Source organism: Biomphalaria glabrata, chromosome 13 (assembly GCF_947242115.1).
Source record: "Biomphalaria glabrata chromosome 13, xgBioGlab47.1, whole genome shotgun sequence".
NCBI classification, from domain to species: Eukaryota; Metazoa; Mollusca; class Gastropoda; family Planorbidae; genus Biomphalaria; species Biomphalaria glabrata.
The window spans coordinates 21132390-21153578 of record NC_074723.1 but is presented as its reverse complement, the minus strand read 5'-3'; the positions used below and the strand labels follow the sequence as shown (position 1 = coordinate 21153578).

General features: G+C 39.2%; 1 protein-coding gene across 2 annotated transcripts in view; it reads left to right on the top strand.

Annotated features, from left to right (window-relative positions):
• LOC106065235 (uncharacterized) overlaps positions 1-21189 on the top strand; it is a 100295-nt gene that overhangs the window by 33970 nt on the left and 45136 nt on the right. Inside the window, exons 1-3 of one of the 2 annotated variants that reach the window (XM_056007961.1) lie at positions 15276-15465; positions 16350-17954; positions 18862-20061. In XM_056007961.1, the coding sequence (XP_055863936.1) occupies positions 16539-17954; positions 18862-20061 (2616 nt within the window). In that variant the 5' untranslated portion in view covers positions 15276-15465; positions 16350-16538. Of the gene's footprint in view, positions 1-15275; positions 15466-16349; positions 17955-18861; positions 20062-21189 lie in introns of those variants that run through there. The other variant, XM_056007960.1, reaches the window with a different exon arrangement.

Genomic DNA, 21189 nt, shown 5'->3' with positions numbered 1-21189 from the left:
GACAAACTTGAGAAGCATATACAAGCGACTACCAGTCATCTATTTTTAGAAACAAGCCTATTTCATTTAACAATCGAATCCTTTTACAAGACCTTATTTCTTTTATCTCTTTTAATCGATCATCTGTTTAAAGTACACTCTAGCCGCAGAAGGAAAAGTAGAGATGAGTGATGTCATATGAAAGTTCTTTTAATTACATACTTTGTTAAATCTATAGCGCCACTAACATTTTGAGTTTTTGTTTTGAACTTATATCAGCTCACAGCGCCTGGTAAAAAGTTTGAACATGTTATTTTTCCGACTCCCTTCCTCGGATAAAGTTCAAACTTTGCACTTCAGTGGTGAAACAATTCACGAATCAATAAAAAAAAAAGTAATCAGTCAATTAATAATGGCAATTAATTATTGTGTTTGATACATAAATAAGAAAATAACTTCTACATTATTGAAAGAAATAGTTGTATTATAAGCTTTTTTTTTATTTTATATATTTTTCTTGTTAACGAATCATTTTAGTTATCGTGATGTAGAAGAATAAATACTACAGCTAGCGTTAGTGCATTAGAGAACATAGAGAAGGAAGAATACTAATGTACAAAATATCTTAGTCGTAGCGTCTTGTCATCAACGTCATATAACGTCCTATGTTCGAACTGGAAGTTATTCTCCTTATTACTTACATCTGACGTATCTGTCGTTCAAGGTTAGCTATTGTAAGACTGGGACTCTAAAAATAGAGCCTTGTTGTTTACGAAAAGACGCTTTATTGAACTTGCCCACCACACTTGCTAGTAAACATTGTTTTGCTAATACTATTCTAGCGGCTCTCTAATGTCAACCCAATGTTGACATGTGTAATAATGTTTTGCTAGATTATCTCTCCCACTCAATCACTTCAGGTTAAAGGCTCGGGCATGTTTGCTTTATAACTCCAGGGGAAATTACTCTCGCGACTCTCAATTAATGCAGCAGAAGTCAGCGCCGCTTATCAAATATTTGAAAATTGTTCACCTTGTGTAAACTGACCTAGATATTATCCACGTTGTCATAAATTGTGATGAGTTCAATGGTTCTCAAAGAATTGCACCAGTCTCAACTAAACGCAATATAATCTAGTGTTGGCAGGTATGAGCTTCTTGGAGGGAACCTCGTCTAACTTTGTGACGTTATATGGTGATGAACTTTGACCTTACCTCTCGTCTCATGCACACCCAAAGGGGAGGGCAGATAGGAGGAAAAAGCCGTACAAAGGAGGACAAAAAAGACGGATATATTAAGAAAAAAAAATTATGCAAACAATTTATTTGATAAAGCATGTCAGTAAATTATTAGGTTATAAAACTGTCATAAGTAGTAACATATCAACCAGACGAAACGACATTATTGTGCAAACATGTGCATGGTAAATTTTTTTTTCCAATTTCGGTCTACTTTCTGAGAAAAATATCTTTGTCTGAGTTAATATGTGTTTTCTTTTTCTGAGTTAATATGCGTTTTCTTTTTTTTTTTGAGTTAATATGCGTTTTCTTTTTCTGAGCTAATATGCGTTTTCTTTTTTTTTTCTCTGTGCGTTGATGAGCTAAAACTATCTTCCATACAAGTAAAATAACACGATTACTTTCTTAAGAACAAAGCTTATATTGAGTGAAATTGTGTCCATTATTTTGAATTAATCATGTAATTAATTTTTAATAGATCTAGACTAACAATAATACATTTGTTGGTTTTGTTCTTAGCATTTAAGATGACCACAACATGCTCAGTGCGCTATCAACAAATTACATTTGTGGACATTTGGGGGAAGGGGGGTGAAGGTTTGCGTTCTGCCTTTTCAAAAACTATTGCGAAAACAAAAAGTTGCTCCAGTCTGAACTTGAGATTTCGAGCCTCCATAATGGAAGGCCGACGTGTTAGCCACTGAGCTGTTCAACTACTTATAAAAATGAAAACAAAATGCGCTGCACTAGGTTTATTTCCCATGACCTTAATGTATTTTCTGCATAAAACAAAACAAAATTATTTAATTATGTCTTTTTGATTAACGAATCGGTAGTTGTTGTTTTTTGCAATTGAATTCAAGTGTTGTCAACAACAATTAATAATTGTGCAAAGTTTCAACTTGATCAGAGAATGGGAAGTGGGATAAAGAACGTGTAAAAGATTCTACCCAGACAATCAGAATCTTATATAAGCTTTGTAAAAAAAAATCTCAATAATCTTACAGAGCTCTGAGTAACAAATTTTATATGAACATCCTTGACAGTTCACAGTGGACGTAGTCCAAAAAATATAGTCATCTTTCTGTCCCACAAAATAATTTCATTTCATTCATAAGGTATAACATATTTATAAACATGGCCTCTCGATCACGTGACCCACAAGTGACAGTTTGCATGTTCCCTCCAATAGCATTTTACTTCTTTCTGAAAGTAAAGCTTTGCATTCATAAACATTTGTAAGCCGATGTCTTCATACTGTTACGTATTTCTGATTTTCTGGCTAAATGTACTAGGCACACAAATAAAAGAAACACTGCAAAGAACTTGACGACTCAACTTTCAGCTTTAAATAACTTTATTGAATTATAACTATAACAATTCGTCACTGTAACATGTAGCGTATACGTCTTACATCGACTGTATCGACTGTAACGGCTCAAGTCCACTCTCTTCTACTGTCTCGCACAGTAGAGAACAGTATCGACGACTGTACTGACCCTTTTCACATGAACATCTCTGGTTTATAAAGAGTCCCTAATCGCTTGTCTATTGTTGCAAAAACACTGCTAGTACCCTCTGGAACAACATGGGAGGAAACATCACATCCTGTTGTTGTTTATACATGTCGATTCCAGAGGATGCCTGCTGCAGTGTCATCTCGCCGAGGTCACACGTAGTGACCTCTAACTGTCACTGTTCATTTGTCACAATGCCCCCCTTCGTAAATCTGTTCGTCCTCTGGAACAACACTTGAGGCACGTCCCATCCTGTCTTTGTTTACATGCATAGATTCCAGATAACACTCGGTGCTGTGTCATCTCGCCGGGGTCACACATAGTGACCTCTACCTGTCACTGTTCATTCGTAACACTGCCCCCTTCTTAGATCTGTTCGTCCCGAACAGATTCTATTTCACCACGGTACTGATGGAGTCGGTCAACGTGGACAACCTTCAGCTTGGACCGTGGACTTTTCTGTATCCGGTAGACCACGTCGTTTATTCTTTTTGCGACACGGTATGGACCTTCCCAGTCTCTTTGGAGTTTCGGGGATCTGCCTTTTCGTCTCTGTGGGTTATAGAGCCACACTAGATCATTCTCATGGAACCCCGACGTATTGGCCCGTTTGTCATACCTCGTTTTCATCAGGTCACTGTTGGTCTTGATGTTTCTGCGGGCCAATACATGAGCATTCTCCAATCGTCTTCGGAGATTGGTGACATATTCAGTTGAAGACACTGGCGTATCTCTCGGAATCCCAAATAACAGGTCACATGGTAGACGAAGCTCACGACCAAATAACATCTTCGCTGGGGTATATCCTGTGGTGCTATGAACGGATCCTCTGTATGACATGAGGAACATGGGGATATGGCTGTCCCAGTCGTCTTGTCGGTCATCAGTAACCTTAGACAGATGTTGTTCTAGGGTTCTGTTGAATCGCTCCACCATCCCATCAGATTGCGGATGGAGAGCTGTCGTGTGAGTCTTTTCGATGCCAAGTGTCTTGCACATCTCCTGGAAAACTTTGGACTCGAAGTTCCTGCCCTGGTCAGAGTGCAACTCATTAGGTACACCAAAGCGACTGATCCAGTTATCCACGAGTGTTTCGGCCACTGTGATAGCTTCTTGATTTGGTATGGCATAAGCTTCTGGCCATTTGCTGAAATAGTCCATGACTACCAAGATGTATTTGTTTCCTTTCTTGGTTTCAGGAAATGGGCCTGCTACATCTATTGCGATCCTCTCGAATGGAACACCAACATTATACTGTTGCAAAAGACCCCTAGTTTTGCGTCGAGGGCCTTTTGCTGCCGCACATATGTCGCACCTTCGACACCATTCCTCTACATCCTCTCTATATCTGAACCAGTAGAACCGCTGACGAACCTTTTCCAGAGTCTTATTGACACCAAGATGAGATCCGCTAGCGCCATTATGCATCTCTTTCAGTACTTCAGCAACTCTCACCTTCGGTAACATCAGCTGAAGGCGATTGGATGTTCCATCAGCAGATTCCCAAACTCTTTTGATGACACCATTGACCAACGTCAGCGAGTCCCACTGAGCCCAGTACGCCTTGGTGGCTACCCCCTTCTCAGAGATGTCTTTCCAATCTGGCCGTTGTCCATCTTCTTTCCATAGAAGAATGGGAGCCAGATCTTCATCTTGCATTTGGTCCTCTCGAATCCTTTTATCACACCAGGGTCCGGAAACATCTACTCCGAGCCGAAGACAATTGACAGCTACCTCCTTTTCTTCAGCCCTCTTGCAGTGCTTACATTCTGCTTTGCAGGGTCGTCAGCATTTTGGTGAATTTGCCCTTTTCGATGCTTAGTTTCAAATTCATAGGTTTGAAGACGTTCGATCCACCTTGCCACCTGACCTTCAGGGCTCTTAAACGAAAGCAACCATTGCAGAGCTGCGTGATCTGACCTTAAGATAAATTTCTGCCCGTATAGGTACTTGTGGAAATGTTTTATTGCATCCACAGCAGCCAGCAATTCACGTCTCGTCACACAGTAGTTCCTTTCAACTCTCGATAGGCTTCGACTGAAGTATGCGATGACTCGTTCAGTTTCATCCACCTTTTGGGACAAGACTGCGCCTATTCCAGTGTTGCTTGCATCTGTGTCGAGTATGAATGTCTTCCCTGGAATGGGGTAGGCCAATACTGGTGATGAGGATAGTGTGTTTTTCAGCCTCTCGAAAGCTTCTTGACATTCAGATGTCCAAATAAATGGCCTCTTTTGCTCTGTCAGTTGATGAAGGACCTTACAGATGTTTGAGAAATTTGGCACGAAACGTCGGTAGTATGTACAGAGTCCCAAGAAACTTCTCAGCTCATGGATATTACTTGGCGTAGGCCATCGTTTCACTGCCTCAACTTTGTCAGGGTCAGTGCTGACTCCGTCATTTGACACAATGTGACCAAGGTACTTAACATTTTTCCTGAATAAGGAACACTTCTTTGGGCTGAGTCTCATTCCCGCACTTCTTATCCGTTGAAATACTTCCTTCAGATTTGCAAGGTGCTCTTCAAACGTTTTGCCAATGACAATAATGTCATCAAGGTAAACAAGGCATGTAGTCCAATGAAGTCCTCGTAAAACCCTCTCCATCAATCGTTCAAAGGTGGCTGGTGCGTTGCAGAGACCGAATGGCATCACAGTAAATTGCCAGAGGCCATTGCCAGCAGAGAAGGCGGTTTTCTCTCTATCATTGGGATGCATTTCAACTTGCCAATACCCACTCTTTAGGTCGAGAGTAGAAAATACCTGGGACCCTGCAAGCGTGTCCAAAGTATCGTCGATTCTAGGAAGTGGATAACTATCTTTATGTGTGACTTCATTCAGAGCTCTGTAATCTACACAAAATCGCATAGATCCATCCTTCTTCTTTACTAAGACAATAGGCGAACACCAAGGACTATTTGAGGGCTCAATGATTCCTTGCTGCGTCATGCCCTCTATCATGTCCATAGCTTCTTGTTGCTTTGCTAGCGGCAAGCGACGTGGTGGCTGTCGAATCGGTCTGGTGTTTCCAGTGTCTATTCGATGTTGTACCATGTTTGTCCGTCCGCAGTCTGTTTCATCAGATGGCAGAATATCTTCAAACTCAATGATCAACTGTTCCGCTTTGCTGAACTGCTCATCTGATAAATTCACTTTCATTTCTGTCAGGAGCTTGGTAATTTGTGGATTGAAAGGTTTGGTGGAATTAACGATCGTGATATCATTATTACAGTTTCTTATCAGGTCAAGAGTATTACATATTGCGATGGGGCTGTCTTTCTCTAGATGTCTCTCCTGTAGGCCGAGGTTCATGATTCTGACGGGCACCTTTTGATCTTTTCCGACAAGGACCAATGTTTTTCCTACTGCCATTCCGCTGTTGTCATTTTCAATGCCTTCCACTATCGCCGTCATCGTTGCAGTTTGACCATGCTCTAACTTTCCCCAGATAATTGCTTCAGACTGAGCTGGCAAACTTGTATCTTCTGTTAAAAGGATTCTTCTTATTTGACCATTCTCTTCATCTTCATCCCCGAGCAAGGTAATCTCAACATCACCACATTTCAAAGTACCACCTCCGATGTTCAGAGAGAATTCACATTTCTGCATAAAATCGAGCCCAATAATACAGTCATCCGTAATGTTAGCGATCAGAAATTCATGTATAAATGACTGATGCCCGAGCTCAAAGTTTATATTTGTCAGTCCATGTATAGGCATCATCTCTCCACTGGCCGTCTTCAAGGAGTAAGAGTTCACTCTCTTGATTTCGTTCTTTTTGACAATGTCTGGACGAATGACTGAACGTGAGGCACCAGTATCTAGAAGAAAACGGTAATTTCGAGATCCAATTCTACCATTGATGTACAGACTTTTATTCTTCCCTAACACAGCGACTGGAATTATAGTTGCAGGGGCTGTCATGTTCTTGATCGCCGATTTTTGCCCCATAAAACCGGCGAAAGTTAGTTTCCCTGGTAGACATGAGCACCTGACCTTGCATCTGTCTCCGGTCTGTGCTGATACTCTGTTTGTCGGGGAAATCTTCTCGTGCAGTTCCTTTGTAGATGGCCAGGTTCTCCACAATTCCAACAACGTACACTGGTTCTATTCTGTCCTTCTTGCTTCTTATTTGGTCTGCGTTCTTCTAGCACTTCAGTTACCCTTCTGAGAAGTTGTGTAAGATCTTCTTCTTGGACTTCCAGCATACGCCCATGATGGATATTCTTAGAGGCGTCTTTGGCGGCTTCATAGGAAAGGGCGTAGACCAGAGCTTCGCTGGATTTGCGCTTACCACTGATTCTTATTGCCTTCTTCAGTTCTGGATCTCGAATAGCATCAATGAATGCATCAGTGATAATGACGTCCAGAAAGTCTTGTGCTGCTGTTGGATATGCCAAATGAGCAAGACGTTCTATGTCCGCCTCTAGCTCTTGCAAGGTTTCACCGGAGCGTTGTTGTCGGGTTTTCAACTGAACTCTATAAACTTCTTGTAAATGTTCGTCTCCGTAACGGAGCTCCATAGCCTTAACAATGGCAGCGTAATCTTGTTGATTTGTTATTGACTGAAGCAGTTCTGCTGCCTTCCCTCTTAAAGCTAACACCAGAGCAGTCGCTTTCTCTTCTTCAGTGTTCCAGTTATTAACCTTGGCCGCTGCCTCAAACTGTCTTTTGTAAACAGTCCATGAGATGGATCCATCAAACACAGGCGGCTTTATCTTCCCAGAGATTTCGGGCACTAATGTTTTTGTTCTAGTACCCCGTTCCTTACTCAGTTGTTCTTGGACATGAGTCCTTATCTCTTCCATTTCTTTTTCCACAGTGTTGACTCTCTGGTCAATCTTCTCGTTCATAGAGCTCATCTGTTCATTTACTTTTTCATTCATGGCGTTTATTTTCTTGAGGCTCTCCTTCATTAAGTCCATCTGGCCCTGCATGTTACTCAGGATCTCTGTCATATCTGGGTTTAATTCAAATATGTATTCATCTGGATCTTGATCTTCCTCAATAAGGGCCTGTCTTAGGCGTTCTGTTAGTGTTTCTTTGTTACCATTGAGCTGCAGACCTCTCTCACGAAGTTCTTGCCTTAATTCTTTGACCAACAGCTGGTTAAGTAGTTTCCTCGAAGACATTTCAGCCAGAAAACATCCCACTTCTGACACCAATTGTTACGTATTTCTGATTTTCTGGCTAAATGTACTAGGCACACAAATAAAAGAAACACTGCAAAGAACTTGACGACTCAACTTTCAGCTTTAAATAACTTTATTGAATTATAACTATAACAATTCGTCACTGTAACATGTAGCGTATACGTCTTACATCGACTGTATCGACTGTAACGGCTCAAGTCCACTCTCTTCTACTGTCTCGCACAGTAGAGAACAGTATCGACGACTGTACTGACCCTTTTCACATGAACATCTCTGGTTTATAAAGAGTCCCTAATCGCTTGTCTATTGTTGCAAAAACACTGCTAGTACCCTCTGGAACAACATGGGAGGAAACATCACATCCTGTTGTTGTTTATACATGTCGATTCCAGAGGATGCCTGCTGCAGTGTCATCTCGCCGAGGTCACACGTAGTGACCTCTAACTGTCACTGTTCATTTGTCACAATGCCCCCTTCGTAAATCTGTTCGTCCTCTGGAACAACACTTGAGGCACGTCCCATCCTGTCTTTGTTTACATGCATAGATTCCAGATAACACTCGGTGCTGTGTCATCTCGCCGGGGTCACACATAGTGACCTCTACCTGTCACTGTTCATTCGTAACAATACTTAGTGAATTCATTCACACAAGAAATATCTTCTGAACACATGTTGAGTTCATCATGTATGCTGTGTTTTAAGAGGCATTTAGAATTTCATAAGCTCTAAATTAAATATGAGAGATTTTCGCTTCTGAGACCAATCCATATAGAGCAAGCTGTTCGTTGTATCCGGTGTAAAGATAATGGAAGTATCGACAAACGAAGTATTTCAATAAACCAAAGTCTTATGTTTGTGCAACTTTTCAGCACTGCAGAATCAAATTTCTAAAAAGCTCTTTAGCTTGTAAAACAAATCAGTTTTTATAAGATGGTATCCTGGTTGTGTGGTGTGGGCCCTGGAATGTCGTCTCGATGGTGTTGTGTTCGAGTCCCGCCGTCGTGCGGGAAGTTCGGACTAGGATGTATTCATCTTCAATTTTGAAGTCACCTTCGAAATATGGAAAACAGGAATCTCTCGATAGGGCGTCCTTCAATTATTTTTTTTTTCAAAATCTTTCCTTATCCTTTTTTTCATTTTCTTGAGTTTTTTCTTTAGGTTTCGTTATATCGTCATATTTTTCTGTAAGGATTAGTCGTTCTTTTTCTCTCTTACTGTATTACATTGTTTAAAAAACGCCAACAGGATCGTACAGATCAAACTGTACACAAAGAAAAAATTACTGTGACTAACATTTAGCGTGAAAATCTGCTATTGGCTATTTCAACGTGGACTGAGATGCTGGTGCTATCATCTGTTTCTAAATGTTATCAGTCAAGAGAGAGGCTTTCGTTGTCTTTCAGTTGACTCAAGTAGTCCCTCTCTGTGTGTAGCCTAATCAATACGCACTTTTAGTAAAAGCTTGAATGGGACGTAGTGTTAAGGCTGCACCAGAAAGGTTGCGCCCCTTCATGTAGATCTACGTCTCCTTTGATCGCATGGTGCAGTTCCGTGCAGTACCGTGGCAATGTTTAAGTGAAGTCGTCCAGGGTGCTCTAGGGGAGGGCGCCACAGATATCGCTAAGATCGGTGACATTGTTATTATGATGATTTTCATCAGCTTATTTTTTAATCTTGTTAAAAATCAGGGGAAACTGGCAAATGGCGGGTGTGCCGATGCCTAAATGGGTATACATGCTCAATTTTGTAAAAAAAACAACAACAACACTTTACCCAGATAACCCCCTGCCACCCCACCCCCACTAGTCGATTCGGATTTTTAATGTCTAGGTTTAGGCCGTACATGTCAAGCGAGTGAAACAATGGGGCTCTCACTAAACAATGAAACATTCCAAGCAATAGAAAAACAACTAACATTAAGAATGACATTCCTGGAATGACATGTGTCTGCTAATCTTCCCCATCGAACGGCATCTGCAAGGAGTTGGATTGACACTAGGTGCTGGGATGATACCTCATTAGCTCGAGTTAGGTCATTAGCTCGAGTTAACTCATTAGCTCGAGTTAACTCATTAGCTCGAGTTAGGTCATTAGCTCGAGTTAGGTCATTAGCTCGAGATAGAAAGTTTATTGGACAACTATATGGCGCGACACACATATGTGTGCTTATGTGTTTAGGCTGACCCTTAACTGCCACCGTCACCTATCTTTCATCAACTCACATTTTTTAAACAGGAAAATTGTTATAGCTTTTCAACATCGGTAAGTCTAGTTTAGAGTTTCATTAGACTAGTTTAGAGCTCACTTAATTTTGATTGAAATTAAAGGTTCTAGCTACCAACCTTTAGGGGTTACGACCTGTTTATAAAGAGGCAAAAACAAAATAAAAGATTAACGACCCATTTTATGTTATAGATCATGGAATCTAACTTTCAATCATAATAATATTTTGTAATGAGCTCCTAATAAACTATATTTTGAAATGCACTGTATCCTAATTTGAAGTTTTGACTAGACTAGGTTATGTCTCCTAAGCAAAATTTAAAATCTTGTTAGATGTCAGAGGTGAAGAGTCATTCCACTGTATCTGAATGTGGGTTTTACACAATTTCTTACGGATAAAAAAAAACATTATTTTACCACGCACTTGAAGCTGGATTAATGTATTATATGCACTCCAAGCGGCTCGGGTCTTTTCGGGCGTAAAAAGTTAGTCCATAATTCAGTTTTTTAATTAACCGAGAAAGTTTTGCGCTCAGGAGATACAAAAAAAAAAAAAAAAAGAACAACCTAGACAACCCTGTCACACCTGGATGCCCCTGACGAGTCTCCTGGAGCGGTATTGACATAACAACAAAGGCCCCCAGTGTCCGTGGTACCTTCACAGACTAGAGGTGAATCTTTAGGTGCCTAGCTTCGCTGAGCAGTGTCGTCAATATGTTGTCGACTTTTTCCGAGTCGATTTCTTTTCTTCCTTATTATTTCTTATGCGTGAAGAGAACATGGCCGAAGAATTAGATTTGTTTGACTGGCGCAATGGTTCTCAAGTCGTTTTCCCTAGACACGATATACAGCTATGTCTTCGAGTTAAAACGCATACATTTTGTAGATTACGAGAACTGACAGGTGAAATAAAGTTTTTCTGTTTAATTTCCTCGTAGTTTTTAATTAAAATTTTGTGAACATCTCTATGACCTCCACGATAACAGAAAGTGAACAGCGGTGATCAATCACACGTGAATGATTGACATCTGATTGACATCCACGGTTAAGTTATTAGCTCGTCCGAGTAGAAGAATGTCTTCAGTGAAATTTCTTTTGGAGAAGTAAAGGTCGATAGGTCAGGGCAAGCTCAAGATCTATAACTTGAATGAATAAGTTCATAGTGACTACGAGACTCTTGAGGTTGTCTTTTCAGTGCACTAGTCGCAAGCTCATGTCACGTGCCTTTTTTTTTCTCAATGAAATAAGCTAAAACGATACGGTATTCAAAAGTTAAATATATGGATAATTTAGATCAGTTGTGCCCATCTGTTATCAACATGAGATACATGTATGTTTCCGAAATGCTTTCGCCGTGGGGCAAACGGGCTAGTGATATTTTTCTCAGCGAAACACATCAAATTCTAAATCTCTATTAAAATCGTAAGAGCCGTTTTTTTTTTAGATTAATGTCATGCTGCTTCCTGGTTCCAGGTTCCATGAAATTCTGACTTGAAAAGAGGTATTGTAAAAAAAAATGTGCAATTTTTTTAAACCAAAAAAAAAAAAAAGGTTTATTTTATTCACAATATCTTCAACTGACTGAAAAAGTGATGCTATGCAATGCATTTCATACACCTCGCCGATAATATGGAAAAAAAAGGGGGGGGGGGGAGAGAACATATCTATGTCGTAGTCTCTGGTATGAATCTGACTTAATATTTATTCATCAATAAGTCAAAGCCTTTATTAATTTTTTTAAATTTTTTTTTTATATTACAATACCTATATTTAACTTGTATCTTCTTGAAAACTAAAGCCTTCTGTGTTGGCTCAAAAATCTGGGTGGACACGGATCTTGAAAATGGCTTTAACAATTTTCCTAGAAATTTGATAGTTGATGTGTATTGATGTGAAAAGAATTACTAGCTCGTTGGCCACTTGGGAAAACTCTAATTTGATCGTTTATCATTTTTTCAAAGAAAAAAATAAATTTAAAACACTTCTCTTGAGCGGCCTATCTGTCTTTTGGTAATTCCGCATTCATTCAAGAGTTTAATAAATTAATGTTCAGGAACGTTTAGCGCTTCGCCTTCTAAGTCTAGATCTAAAAGTCTATCATTGGAAAAGTATAAAGTCTAGTAGATCTATACATTCGCTTTGTGAGGCTGAGGGCAGGGTGAAAAATGTTCCATTTGTTAAAATCTCACCTTCATTAGTTGTGAAAGAAAACATTGCTCTCTAAGTTGTATAAATGAATTCGTTGTTGTTAGTTAATGTGTTTCATTACGTGCCACGACACACTTCCAATACAACATCGACAGTTGCAAGCGTGGCCTGGGTACCGTTTTTGTTGCAGTGCCCGCGTTGTAGGAATACGCTTCTATTCTTTTATGTTGCCTATACATTCAATAACATATTCAATGGTTAGCAGTGAACAACGCTATTGGCTTTACAAACATACATAGATACATTTATACAGACATACACAGATACATTTATACAGACATACACAGATACATTTATACAGACATACACAGATACATTTATACAAACATACACAGATACATTTATACAAACATACACAGATACATTTATACAAACATACACAGATACATTTATACAAACATACACAGATACATTTATACAGACATACAGATACATTTATACAGACATACACAGATACATTTATACAGACATACACAGATACATTTATACAGACATATATAAATACATTTATACAGACATACATAAATACATTTATACAGACATACACAGATACACTTATACAGACATACACAGATACATTTATACAGACATACATGGATACATTTATACAGACATACATGGATACATTTATACAGACATACACGGATACATTTATACAGACATACACGGATACATTTATACAAACATACACAGATACATTTATACAAACATACACAGATACATTTATACAAACATACACAGATACATTTATACAAACATACACAGATACATTTATACAGACATACACAGATACATTTATACAGACATACATAGTTCTACATACAGGTATAGCATACTCATTCAGCATAGTTTCATTTTGAAAATGAATTCGGTCTTATCGGATAGAAAAGGGAATATTTTATGTTGTTTTTTACCAATGCGTTATGCCCTAAAAGTTGACCATTTAGTGACTTGCCATAGGTTATAATTGCTACCTTAATAAGATCAAATAAGAAGATTGATGTAGAGCCATGTAACATACATTTTAATCGTTGTCATCGGTTCGAATCCACAAGGTGATAAACCATGCTTTAGAGTTACGTAAGTACTGGGACCGGTAGTAAATAGATTTTAAATGTTTACAGGAATGTATTCGTGCTAGCTTGCTTTAACCGTTGACCTGTATGTCCTGGAACATGACCACTGGCCTGCTAACGTTGTACATGGTTGTGAAGAACTACCATTGACCTGCTAATGTAGTACTGGGCTATGTAGAAGTACCACTAACCGCTAGCGTAATACGGATCTGTGTAGGATTACCACTAATCCGGATGATGTTAAAGCCATCTATTTCTGTGGCCCACGGTTAACGAGGGTGTCTTGTGACCAGCATAACGACCAACCGCCTTTACTTTTTCCCACATTATGCTAGGTACCCATTAGAGTTGAGTGTACCCAGAGACGGCCTAAATATCCCGAAATTCAAAATCCCAGTCTTCACCAGAATTTGAACATTCTCTGTTCGTAAGCCAAGCCCTATACCAGTCAATCACCTCTTCCTTAATAATACATGTACTAAATATTACAAATGCCAGTAGGTTACTTCTATAGTAAGAATACTGTTGAGTACAAGTGCCTTCATTTAATTACACAGCATTGTTTGGCTAGAGTCTCTGTCTAGTTTCCCATGCTGACAAAACAAAACAAAATAATGATTCCCTCACTGACATGTTGACAGTTGCTTAGTTTGTCATCGGAGTGTACAGCCGAATGACACTTTGGGAAATCCACAGCGCTCTGTATAATTGTTTATGCTGAGTTGACACTTAGCATTCAAAGTAATGAATCATCCGTGTGTAGGGTATACATTCTGTTTTGTTATAATATTAGTTGCCAAGAATGACTGGTATTTTTAGGCTAACATGGGACACAGCAAGGCCTGATGACTCTAGAAACATTTGTAAAACTTTAAATCTTATAGAATCTATTCCAAAGATTATTATTTAGAATAAAACTTTCTTCAGGAACTTTTGCTCTTGTAAACACAAAGGCCAGGTCTATCCTTGTTTCTAAAATGAACTATACATATACGGCTCTATCGTGAGTTATTTATCCCGTAGAAGTCCTAATTTTCAAAGAGTGATTTCATTACTGCATCATTTATTTCAAATCAGATTTACAAATTAGTTATGTTCTCCAAATGCTCACACTTTTTTTGTTTAAATTTATACTGCAGAATTCATGCACATATATATGAACCAATTTCAAAAATAGATTTTAAAAGAAGCTGGAGCTACGTATTTTTTATCGGATAACGCAATTATTTCATTACACATCAAGATTATCCGCAGCTCTAATATGATTACCAAAGAAGTCGACAAAGATCTTCAGTTTTTTGTTTAAATAGCAAAAACCTAGAAAAAATAAAAATCCGAATTCATGATTTTTTGTGGCTTGCAAAGCTTAGGTGCTACTTTTTATCTCGTGAAAGCGAACAGTTTAATTTAAAAAATTTAAATATACGGGCAATTTTTCATAAAGGAGAGCCCTCTTAAACAACATATAAATGTAAGGGAGATTATTACAATAATCTCGGATTCTACGCTGACTGTTGCTACGAGGTGTTCCGATGTTGTTAAGTGTATGCGACATGAGTTAGCAGCTTACGTTTCGTTCTCGTCTGCTCAAGGAAGCATTTCCAGAATCTAACGTAGAGGGCGCTCCTATCTTCACAAGGCAAACACAAGCTTTTAACTCTCCATAACGCTGACCCATATCAGCTGATTAAATCAAGGGAGTTAAACGACACAGGGGAAATCACTTTGCATGTAGGGTATTGGTACACCGATCGCTCAGGAGAAGAGAGGAACAATAATCACATACCTACACGGCTGTTTAAAAAAAAAAACAGCCAAAAAAAAAGAGATCAATGTGGATCGATAGGTACCTGTCTAATCATTCATACTTTCGTGAACTCTTGTTGTGTCTACAAGCTTACCTTTTCCACCGAACACAGAGCATGCTTTGTGCTGCTGCTGTCTGACGGGACCACGTAAAGGTCTAAGGGGACACAGGCCACACACAAAAAATAGTAGTGAATTCGATTATGGAATTGAGTTTAAGTATATCGAGTCAACTTGTAGGAGCTAAACATGTTTTTTATCTCTAGGTATAGTTCACTTCTACAGATTGTCTATAGTTTTATAAGAGTGAATTCGAACATGTGAATTCTGATGGAGCTATAAAGTGATGGGGTTGTATGCTCAAAATTTGGTTTAAATGCTATGCAAATAATGCTTAAGCAAATTTTACAGTAATATGGATATATTATCATAAAATAATTTCATAAATGTATAATCTGACACAATAAAGAAAACTTTTGACTATCTTTGTTTTAAATATTCATTTACTAGTTATTTGAACAGTAACATGTTGGCATAAATTAATCCGTCTTAAGTTCATGGATTTATTCTCAATTGAATATGTAATACATACCGATAAAGTCTCAATGGAATATGTAATACATACCGATAAAGTCAAGGGAATTGAGAACCTTTACCTTGGCTTTTATATTTTAAACGTTATTTGGTCTTTCCTAATTTATTTATTGATACCAAACGTAACTATTGTAGATGTGTCATATAATTCTTATACCATTGTAAACTGTTCATATTTATGTTTATACTAATTCCTCTCTAACCTTAGTTATGTAGTGTATCACCACTCGGATTGTATATAACTTATTATAAACTGAAGTTTCGAGAATAAAAACATGAACTTTCTCTCACAATAAATCTAGTTTGAAATATCAGTTTTTTTTCCTAAAATTTACTTGAACACTTCTAATGAGTGCCCCGAGTTAGCTGTTGAAATCCAATGGGGGTAATTAAAATCAAAGAGCGCGCTGACCCATTTCTTCCAAGCCCCTTTGACAGTGTTTCAATACATATTGATTGTACCAATGTTCATTCTAGTTGTTTGTTATTTCATTTTGTAAACAGATTTTTAGAAAAATAATTACTAAACAACTTTTTGCTTCTTTTTTTCATGCAGGAAACAGAAAGAACCCCTCGGGCTCCACCAAGAAAGAAACATCTTTTTCTTCGTTCATTCAGCGTGGATATCCCTCATACAATCTGTGACGGAAACAACAACTTTAGCGTGCGGTCAGATGACTGCGCATGTTTCTCCGCTGGGGAAACCCCTTGCCCGATTCATGAAGACATAGATTGTGATACAGCCATGGCTGACTCGGCTGCTAGGCAAGACACGGTACCACCTAAGAATCAGGATATCACGGCTGCATCGCCTGTGGTGGAAATCCCCGCTTCTGATCACCAAGGCTGGCTGTTGGACCAGCTTAGGGGTCAAAGAGTCTGGGGTTCAGTGTCTGATGGAACGCTAAGTCTGTACGAGACAGAGTCAACAAGTGTCCCTAAGAAAGCAATATCCTTGCACTCCTGCAGAGTGAAACCCATTGAATTCGTGTCCAAGCCGAACCAGAGGGAGCACAACGGCGTAGTCAGGCACTATGGCAGCAACAAAGCTTCAAAGGTAGAAAAACATCAATTTCTCATAGAAAATCGGAACAATAAACAAAATTACGTTTTCGGGGTGGCGTCTAAGCAGGAACTCGACCAATGGATAATCGCTCTGAATAATGCATCATGTGAGGATTTTGATTCTAAACTATCCGAAGACACGGGTATAAGCCTTGACTCTTCAAGTGCGTCATTTGAATCGGATTCAGTCAAGCTTCGAGTCGGCTCTGACACATCGGGAATGTCTGCAGCTCCGTCACCAAAACTTCGCCCCCATTCCATCTCCTTCTCGAATGCTCCACACGTAAAGAGAAACTCAGTAGTTGAAATCCTTAAGCGCCACCGAAGCACCCAGGGTGAAAGTGAGCAAAAAGCCCAACCTGTGAGAGTTCGACACGATGCTGAGGATACTGGTCTTGTCCGGCCGTCTCGCGATGCTGTCAGAAAGTCTAGGTCTTTTCTGAAAAATCCTTTTGACAACTTGTTTCGTCTTCGTCGTAAGAAAAGATCTTCGTCGGCAGACGACGCTTTCGAAAGGAGGCAGCAGCTATCGTCAGAAAAGACCAGAAGCAATAATCGACTTTCAGACAGTCTAGATTCAAGAGTAGATATATTTCAGAAAAGGGAAAGGCAGGACTCACAAGATAGCACATCTTCTTATTCTCCTGAGACAAGTCCGAGGTATGTGGACATAAACTACTCCAGAAGAGTCACTTCCAGTTTAAAAAGAACTGCCTCAGATTTAAAGTCAAAGTTGTTTGGAAATTCGAAGGACTGGGATTTTACTGGAGTCAAACTAAATCAACTACAGGATATAAAAGTTTCAGGATTTCTGTTGTACAGACAAGACTTCAAATATGTCAAAGTGTTCTGTGCTCTGGGCCATGGCTGGCTGTACATGTTTAAAACTGACAGGCCGGAGGATACGGCCCTGCTGTCCATCAGGCTGAATCACAGCTGCGTCCAGTATGTGGTAGAACTGGAGCGGCGCAGGAAGAGCTTGTTCGCTTTTAAGGTCAGTCAGCCTCAGTGCCCAAGCGTCTACCTCTTAGCAGATGACCAACAGTCTCTGACCAAATGGATAATGTCTTTGCAATCAGAAGCCAGTAGTATTCAGGTAATCTTTTTATGTGGATATTTAAAAACAAATAATAAATAGACTTAAAAACATTAATACGAAACTCATTACCAATCAAAAAAATAAATTAAGTTCATTAAGTAGGAACGGATTTTCACAAACCAAAACGAGGTAGTTTTTTTTTTTTTTACTTTGGTTAGACCAGTATTAGGATGTGCGTCCACAAAAATCAGTCGCAAAATCGAACCATAGTAGTTATAACAAATGAATATTGGCATTAAATCAGAGTATCATCATTAGCAGAATATCTAAATGTAGAGAAACTTCAGGGCATAAGGTTTAAAAGTAAAGTAGCAATAATAATAATTATAATAATATATGAAATGCTGAACCATAACTTACAAATACGAAAACATATAAGATACTTTAAAAAAATACACAGATAAAAGCAAATTCTAGATCTAAATTCTATTGATATGTGTGTTTATCGTAAGAAATCCTAAAAATCGTAAAAAAAAAATAAATTCTTCTAATGTATGTATTTATAGATACAGCTACCCCATCCACCCTTTTTTTTAAATAAATAAATAATAAAAACTGTAAGAGGAGAAAGCAACAGGCGGAATGATTTTTGTAGAGTTGAGTGGTCAGGTTTTGTTTCCCTCGGGAAGTTTATAGCCCCCTGGCTTCATTCTTATGCTGAATACTAGTCTCTGTAGGGACGTAACTGGAATTACGAGAGAAAAAAATCTAACTCTACATTAATCCTATCATAACACTAACCCTACTTTAGTTCTAGGACACCACGTTAAACAGTTGAAAGAGTAATTATTTAAACCTAAAGCAATGTGTCCTATAGATGTCAGCAATGTGTCCTATAGATGTCAGCAATGTGTCCTATAGATGTCAGATACATTTGTGTTTGTTTTTTTTTCCCCTCTAACAGGCTGAACAACGACTGGCCGATGAGATACGAGCAAAGAAGTCTGTACAAAAAGCCAGAGTCGCTCTGGAGATTGGAATGTCGCCGTCTGATAAAAACGTATCCAAGCAAGCAGAACTTAGACTCAAGCGTAATTCTTGCCCCACATTCAGTCTCACTGACCTCAATCAAGTTCAAGGGGATTCTCTTCGACGAACGTCCGATATATCAGGGATTATCAGTTCAGATAAAGGTACACTTCAAAAGGGAGACAAATCATTCTTGCCTTTAGAAACAAAAAAATTAACTGGATTATCTCCCGATATTTACGACGAGAACTATGCCAGTTCTCACTTTAAAATTGCTCACTTGATATCTCCTGACTCTTCAACTGTTTCAGCTTGCGTGGATGACATTAATAAAGTATCTGACACATCTGCATCCCTTGGATTAAACTCACACATAGATTTAGTAGCTGCTGAAGCAGAAACAACTCATTCAGCATCGTGGGAGTTGAAGCATCATCACAAAGTTGTGGCAGACGTTAAAAGTCGCCACGTCGCTTACTCTCCAGAAGTCAAGCATGAAAGCGAGCGTCTCTTGCAGAAGGCCGCGGCCACAGTCAGGCGGGCAGCCTCCCTAAACATTTCCGACGTCAAGCCCGCAACCCACCCTCGTAATAGTGTGTTCAAGCCACGGGTAACCTCATTTTTCACTCCTGTTCAAAAGCGTAGTCCTGGAGAAACGAATACAGACCAACTCACCTCGAGAAATCTACTGCCGAATGTGAATTTAATCCAAGACGCTACAAAAGTAGCTACAGACACTTCTACTCTCTCTGATGATCAAACTCCAAGCGGTAACATTGAGCCTCGTTATGAAACCAAAGTATCCAGGAATCCAAGCACTGACAAAGAAATTTCAAATGTTGAAGTTTCACTTTCCACGGAGAGCGACAGCTCGTTTTTGAGTGATTCAAAAAAGGAAACGAGTTCGTCGTATTCCAACCAGCCGGAAGCAGCGCCCCAGTACAGATTCGACTCCAACGTCCACGACAGCGCCCTTCAAGAGTCATGGTCGACGGACCAGAGCTTTTTGCTCGCGGTCATCAGCGACAAGCTGCGTCAGCGACGCCAACGCGAGTCACAAGACACAACTTCCCATTGTTTCAACGAAAATGTTTTGGTTGTTCACGATGACCTGCCCTTGAACTTTACTAAAAAGGTAAGCAGAGTTGTTAATAGAATTGTGTATTTTTCTGCTCTGTCAGCAGAACTGTGTATGTTCCTGCTCTGTCAGCAGAACTGTGTATGTTCCTGCTCTGTCAACAGAACTGTGTATGTTCCTGCTCTGTCAGCAGAACTGTGTATGTTCCTGCTCTGTCAGCAGAACTGTGTATGTTCCTGCTCTGTCAGCAGAACTGTGTATATTCCTGCTCTGTCAGCAGAAGTCTGTTTCTGGTCTGTAGGTAGCTACAACATTAACTGTCGTCTTGCCCTAGTCTCTACTCCATTTTATTTTATATTGTCTTTTATAATACAACATCCCAAGACACTTAACTGTGCGGCACTGTGCGCCTGATGGTCTCTACGGAAACCTGCTTATATATCGCCTCCATCAGCACATGTTTCTAAAAGAATCCAATATAAAATACTGTGAAAAAAGTTTACCCCATTTGTTAAAAAGTTTCGTACTTTAATAGAGATACAATTAGGTACTTTTTTTTCTACTTTTAGGGCCTTCCGGTTGTGGAAGGGACATTAAACATGCACTACGGTCTCCGCCATGCTCTAAGGAACGTTTATGTCAAGTTTGATCAAGATTGGTCAAACGGTTTTGATTTGTATTCGGGACATACATACATACATACACCTTTCTGCTTTATAATATAGATAAACATTTGTATAATCTTTTTAGGGGTTACATCTACACAATGAAGCTCAGTTAACACAATCACATCAAATCAATCAAATACATTGATGCATCCATTTGTAGTGTAATTTCGATTATGCCTACAATTGTATTCATTTCATTAATTAATTATTATATTAATTATTTTTTTCCATATATTCTACCCTCGTATTTAAACAACTGCCTGGTCGTGCGGTTTGCGCGCTGGACTGTCGTTCAGATAGATTTATCGATGGTCCAGGGTTCAAACCCTGCCCGCTCCCATGCCCCGTCGTCCTGCGGGAGGTTTGGACTAGGAAGTAATTATCTTCAACTTTGAAGGAACATCCGAAACATGTAAAACATTTTACAAACAAAAACTCTTCCACCAATGAAACATTAACGCAACTACCCAGGGTCACTAACAGGTCAGAGGGTCAAATCAGTGCAAAAGATAAAAAC